The sequence below is a fragment of the Pundamilia nyererei genome, unplaced genomic scaffold (assembly GCF_000239375.1).
Source record: "Pundamilia nyererei isolate P.nyererei 1_Seehausen unplaced genomic scaffold, PunNye1.0 scaffold00786, whole genome shotgun sequence".
NCBI lineage: Eukaryota > Metazoa > Chordata > Actinopteri > Cichliformes > Cichlidae > Pundamilia > Pundamilia nyererei.
In genome coordinates, this window is record NW_005188187.1 from 49,546 (window position 1) to 56,447 (window position 6,902).

Below are 6,902 nucleotides of genomic sequence, written 5' to 3' on the forward strand. Positions count from 1 at the left end.
GAGGTCATCTGATCAGGGCTTACTTGCTATAAAACAGACTAAGATGAGAACTAAGGGTGACAGAGCTTTTGCCTCTGTGGCCCCGAGACTGTGGAACTCTCTCCCTCATACATTAAGAACTGTGGACTCGGTAGTTGTTTTTAAAAAACAACTCAAAACTCACCTTTTTAAAACTGTTTTTGGTTAAATTTCTGCCTGTTTCATATTGTCTGTTTTACCTTTTATAATTTATTATCTTATGTGCAGCACTTTGTGATTCTGTGTAGAAAGGTGCTATATAAATAAAATGTTATTTATTATTATTTATTTATGAGCACAAGGAGAGATCTGGGCCCTTGTGGACGAGACCTTCTCAATAAAAAAGTGTAAAAACATTTCACAGCCTTCAGGCGAGGGCTCGATACAGTCAGTATGTGGTGCACTAAGAACAGAGTTAATTGTTTTAAATAAAAAGTGTTTTCTTTTGGCATCTTTTACAGTTTTTTTTATATTGATGCCAACAGTTCTTTGGCATCTGGAACATCACTTGTAGTTTGTCCTTTTTCAACTCAGCTCGACGGCAGTCGCGTCTGACAGCTCGGATTTAGTTTTAGGTAGTCTGGTTTTTAAATGAGCCACAGTGACCAAAGCAGTCCGACAGGTGGAATAAAACCATGAGCTCAGTTCCTCAGTCTGGCTGCATAAAAAATCCGGGATCTTACAGACCTGGTTAAAAACTGATCTGTAAGATCCCAGAACGAATGAACGAACAGATTAACAGACTGCCCTGTAGTATGGCCCAAAAGCTGAACATACGGACAAACAAACAAAACAAAGAAAAAAAAGACTCACAGTTGATGATGACGATCTTCACCATGGTACTGAGGAAGAAGTGGAAGGGCTCTAGAGGAACTTTCACAAGGACAGCGGTGATGATGAAAACAAGCATGATGACAAAGAGACTGCCCATGACACGCAGACGCTGCGAGATTCTGACAGGAGAAGGAAAAGAGGAAGCTCAAGGACAGGCTTGGAGCTCAAGGTGAGCAGATGCTCTTTAAAGGGATATTGTGCGGTTTTGGCTCAGGCGATAGAGCGGGTCATTTACCAGTCGAATGACCCGATTAGTTATTTGGACCCTGGCTGCTGCAGTCTGCATGCTGACGTGGCCATAACCCTGATGCATCCATCAGTGTGTGTGTGTGAATTTTAGATGAGACAATAAAGTATAGAAAATACTGTTTACAGCTCGTATGAATGTGTGTGTAATTGAGTGACTGAGGTTTGTAGTAAAAATATAAGTACTAACACATTCACTAATACATTCGCTGATGTCAGCAGTGTGGCGCTTTACTCACAGTGAGAGCAGGAAGGAGTTGAGACACGTGCAGATGAGCAGTGGTAACATTGCACAGAGCGTCATCACGTTGTTGAATATGGCCTCGAGGACAGTGCGATCATCACTGGATACCTCTGTCTGATTGGCTGAAGAAATTACCACTGAGGTGTCCTTCAGACGGCTGGTGAAGTACTGACAGACAGGCAGACAGAGCATAAAGCTGCAGTGACACTAACTCCACAAATACCTTTAATGACTCAGTTTACCTGCAGCTGGTCATGAAATACCTGCAAAACACCTCTGATAAACACAGCTACAGCTACTCACTTCATCACAGCTGTTGTTTGTCTACAAACAAACTACTGTTTCAAATATAATGCAATATCTTTCAAAATAAAAATTTATTTTGAGGACAAAATAGTATGTAAGTGAAAACAGGAAGCAATGTCACACCTTGGTAGCAGTCATGAAAAAGTTCCACGGCAGCAACGTTCCCAAACCAAGCATGAAGAAAATCAGCCATACTCCAAAATACCTGCAGAGATTTTAAAAATAAAATGTTATTCTGATGCTTTCACTGTGAAAGAGTCGCAGAATAATGAGAAGTGGTAAAGGATTAAAACCAGGTATAAATATTTAACTAAACTCATCAGATCTGTTTCTGTAAGGTTTTCTGCAGGTGGATCAGCTAAGTGTCAGCTAATACTCAGGTGTGTCTGTTTTAACCCTTATCTTACATCATTTATTTACAGTCTCTGTACAATGGTAGCGCAAAGGGCCTAGCATTGGATTTGGTTGTAGCTCAGGAGGTAGAGAAGGTCATCTACTAATTATAAGGTTGTTGGTTGCTAGCCGCTCCAGTCTGCAGTCTGTATGTGTCTTGGCCAAGACACTGATACACTCATTGGCATGTGCATGTTAGACAGAAAGCATGTAGGTCTAGAAAGAGGTGCTTGTATGAATGAGGTATGTTGTATAAAGTGCTTGAGTAAAACCGGTCCATTCACAAACAGCTGCTGTCTGAACAGACAGAAAAATCAGTCCTGCCTTCGTTGTACTTGTCACGTTTCAGATCTCAAATCTTTTGGGCTACAGAGAGAAAATTCAAATGCTTCCTGAAACTTAGTTTGCTGCACTGTGATGGGTTTAAAGTAAAGAACAGTGTGTGACTGCTGCACAGTGGCTTTGGGTTCATGGTCACAGTTAGCTTACATCAAGTTGAGCAGAGACTCGTTCACTGAACTCCACCTTCATACCAACACCTGAGAGAAACGCCCTCCAAAGAGTAACCTTTGTTTTCTTACTCAGCTAAATACATATTCACTCTTACTTCAGTAAAGAATCAGAGTATCAGAGTAAAGTTGAATCAGTACTTCAGCTATTACTTGGAGTATTTTTCAACAGTAGTATGTGTACGTCTTAAGTAAGGGATGTCTGTTCTTTTGCCACCTCTGGTGGGAGCTTTTGGAGTCTGGCATAGAATAGAATAGCCTTCATTGTCATTGTACAGAGTACAACGAAATTGGAGTGCCACTCCCTTGGTGCAAGTTTCAATAATAAATATAAATGTAAAATATAAAAAGTACAAAAAAACAATCGTAAGTACTCAAACAATAGTAAGTACGATATATACAGGATAGCAGCATTAATATAATGACAGTATGAATAGCAGCATAATATAATGGCAGTGACGGTATGGTATAGCTAAGCAGGTTCAATTGTTTTTGTGCTTTACTACGGTGATAGCTCTGGGAAAGAAGCTATCCCTGAATCTGTTTGTCCTGGTTTTATGTGACCTGTACCGTCGGCCTGACGGTAATAGTTCAAACAGTTGGTTGCTGGGGTGAGAGTGGTCCTTGATGATATTGCCAGCTCTGCTGAGGTACCGAGAGTTTGCAGTGACCTCCAGGCTGGGCAGAGAGCAGCCAATGATCTTCTGGGCTGTGTTGATGACCCTCTGCAGTACTTTCCTGTCCACAGCTGAGCACCCTGCATACCATGTTGTTATGCCGTACGTTAGGATGCTCTCTATGGTGGCTCTGTAAAATGTCACCAGCAGCCTCTCCTCCAGGTTGTTCCTCCTGAGCACTCTCAGAAAGTGGAGACGCTGCTGGGCCTTTTTAACCACCGCTGTAGTATTTGCAGTCCAGGAGAGGTCATCAGAGATCTGCACGCCCAGAAACCTCATGGAGTGTACCCTCTCCACACAGCTCCCGTGAATGTAAAGTGGGGCCGGGTCTGCTCTGCCCTTCCTGAAGTCCAAGATAAGTTCTTTAGTTTTCGTGGTGTCCAGTTGGAGGTTGTTAACTGAACACCACTCAGTCAGTCTGTTGACCTCATCTCTGTAGTCCGACTCATCCCCCCTTGAGATGAGTCCAACCACTGTGGTGTCATCCGCGAACTTTATGATGGTGTTTGAGAGATGGGTAGGGGAGCAGTTGGATGTGTAGAGCGTAAACAGGAGGGGACTCAAAACACATCCTTGTGGAGACCCGGTGCTGAGTGTGATGGTGCTGGTGGGGGCCGAGTCTGACAGACTGTGGTCTATTTGTCAGGAAGTCCTTGATCCAGAGGCAGATGGGGGTGGAGAGTCCCAGGTGAGACAGTTTCTGGACCGGGATGATATGATTGAATGCTGAGCTGAAGTCCAGAAAGAGCATTCTCACATAGCTTCCTCGGTGCTCCAGGTGACTCAGCGCAGTGTGGAGCGCTATGGTGATAGCGTCCTCGGTGGATCGATTTGTCCTGTAGGCAAATTGGTGGGGGTCCAGAGTGGGAGGCAGACCGGCCCTGATGTGCGGACAGACCAGTCTCTCAAAGCACTTCATCACTACAGGCGTAAGTGCAACAGGCCTGTAGTCATTTGGGCTGACCACAGCTGTCTTCTTGGCGATGGGGATGATGGTGGAGGTTTTGAGGCAGGGCGGGACGGTGTTTGATGACAAGGAAAGGTTGAAGATTTTAGTGAAGACTCCGGTCAGTTCGTCAGCACATGCTCTGAGAACCTTTCCATGTGTTCCATCAGGACCTGCCGCCTTCCTGGGATTCACTGACCTTAGAACACAAGAGAGCTAAGAGCCGCTGCACCTGTGCGCGCCGCCATCTTGAAGATTCATTGCCAGTATGCCAGTATGAGCGATTTTGCACATTTTAGTCTATCTTGTCTGTCCTTGTCTTTAGGGGATGCTGGCCTTGACCGAGTTTCTTTGGCCTTTCCTGGTGTTTTCTGCTAGCACAACCACTCCCTGCAGGAAGGTACTCTTTGAAGTTGCCAAAGCTTCGATGGGTGCCCTTTCTGTTTTCTGTACAGCTGACAGTGAGGATATCCTAACACGTGAGGACCTTTTCACGTGTTAGGATATCTGCTAAATCCTCACCCATGCTGGTGAACCCCTCCCACTCTCTGCATGATGCAGTGTTAGGATGCTCCTTGATCCCAGCTGCCATCTTTACAATGCAGTCTTTTATAGTAATACATTCACACATGTTCCAAACATCCGTCTGTGTGCAACATCCATATTCATATACACTGCTAAATATGTTACTTGTGTGCGCGCGTGTGTGTGTGTAGGGTGTGTTATTGATAATCAGTTTATCTCTGTGCTGCAGTCACTGCTTATCGTCACCCTGCAGCCACTTTTCACTCAGTTCACAAACGTCAACAAACCACTTGAAACTTTATGAAAATGTTTAAAGATCAGAAACTAAAAACTAACCCGAACTGACCTGAACTAACAGCAGCTTTATCACATTAAAATCCGTCCCTGTTGATTTATTTGATTACAAGTTTTGGTTTTCTGATACAACAAAACTTTAACATCTGATCATCTGTCACATTTGTTATATTGATTATATATAATAACTCGTCATCAGCAGTGATGTCTACTTCTAAGAACTTCTGAACATAGTCACTGCTGATTGTTTTGTCTTTTTTATGCATGAATGTGAAAATATTCTCACTTCTTTGTTTTACTCACTTGTCTTTCGGTGAGTTGGCAGCCATTTTTCTCTTAGGAATCAGTCAAGTGAACAAATAAACTCATCAGCTGATGGAGCGATGACTTGAAGGTCTAAGGTGCACCCCGTCGGACGGTCTGGAGGAGGAGCAGGAGGTGGAGCTGTGTGTGACACAGATAAGAGTTCCAGAGTTATGGTTAAAGAGTATCTGTTAGCTTTACTAAATAGTTTGTTTGAAACATCCCTTTAAATTCCTGAAGCTGTGATGTTGCTGACCCAGAGCCTTTCAAAAGAAAAGAAATTAATCCAAGACTTTCAAACACAGTTTGGTACAAACTGAGAGAATCATCGTGATGCAAAGCAGCAAACTGAATACTGATTGGTTGAAACACTATCAGGAGTCTGAAAACAGATGCACTGTGAACATGTCTTGCTCACGTTCATGTTATTTCTCACAGCTCGTTTGGTGTCTTTGAATATGTTGAGTCATTAGGGCATTGTTGTTCCTGCTTTGGTTTCGTTGCCTTGTGTTTCGGTGTTTTACTCTTTATTGTTTCTTTATTTGACCTTTGGTGGTATTTCTGTCATCTTCTATGTGTGTATTATCTTTCGGTCACTTCCTATTTTACTTTGAAAGTTAGTCTTTTTTGTGTCCTGTGTTAGTTTTGCTCCCATCTTTTATCGCTCTGATTCTTCTCACCTATTCTCAAACCACCTTCTGCGTCTTACAGCTTTGGTTGGATTTGTGTATTTTTTTTTGGTGTAATATCCAGCCCTTGCTGATTGTGACCTACACTCGTTTTCACACCTTGGCTCGTGTGATTAGGTAGAGGATCAATAGGGGGTCCACGACCCTCTTATGGGGACACTCCCATAACACTTAAATACCTGGGACTCTCCACCAGTTGCTCTTAGAACTGAAGAAGCTTCTCGGATGTGAAACCTCTTCAAGGAAATGTAAAGAAGTCTGGATGCTTTTCTTTCCGAGCTCCTTAGACTACGACGTACGATGTTGTGGATGAGTTTGGTTCTTGGTGTGATCAGTTATTCTTAAAGATCAAAACCTTTGAAACTAAGGACATGGTTATTGACTTCAGGAAGCCATCCCCCATCCTGCACTGAGACTGCTGCCATTGAACTGGTGGATAGTTGTAAGAATTTGGGGGTTGTCCTTGATAAGGCTCTGTTCTTTGAGTCACATTTTGATTCCACAGTGAAAAAAAGTCCAACAAAGCTGTACTTTTTAAGGAGTGTTGAACATTTCATGTGAAATGATGACCCTTTTTTATAAAGTTTTGTTGAATCAGTTTTAATGTTTTGTATCATTGCTTGTAGGGCTGTTCGATATAACGATATATATCGGATGATGATATAAAAACTTCTATCGTTTCATTTTACGCTATCGTTTGTTTTGTGGTGTCGCAAAATAGACTGTTTATGTTCCACATAAACCTTTCACAATAAAGCTCAAGATCCCATTGAGACTTTTCAAAATAAACTAAATGAGAAGCAAAAAAAGAGCCGTCAGGTGCTAAAAAATAAACCTTAGACTCAAACGTTAGAACAGGCTTTTCCCCGCAGCACGTCGTGTAATAAATACTCACAAAGAAAACGGCGGCCGTTACTG

The 6,902-nt window shown here is 42.6% G+C and overlaps 1 protein-coding gene across 1 annotated transcript in view; it reads right to left on the reverse strand.

Moving 5' to 3' along the window:
* LOC102195307 (signal-induced proliferation-associated 1-like protein 2) overlaps positions 1–6,902 on the reverse strand; it is a 56,946-nt gene that overhangs the window by 47,043 nt on the left and 3,001 nt on the right. The window contains exons 2-5 of the mRNA XM_005754968.2: positions 5,296–5,436; positions 1,772–1,853; positions 1,338–1,510; positions 832–971 (exon numbers count right to left, since the gene is read on the reverse strand). Of these exons, the coding sequence (XP_005755025.1) occupies positions 832–971; positions 1,338–1,510; positions 1,772–1,853; positions 5,296–5,321 (421 nt within the window). The 5' untranslated portion in view covers positions 5,322–5,436. The remainder of the gene's footprint in view (positions 1–831; positions 972–1,337; positions 1,511–1,771; positions 1,854–5,295; positions 5,437–6,902) is intronic.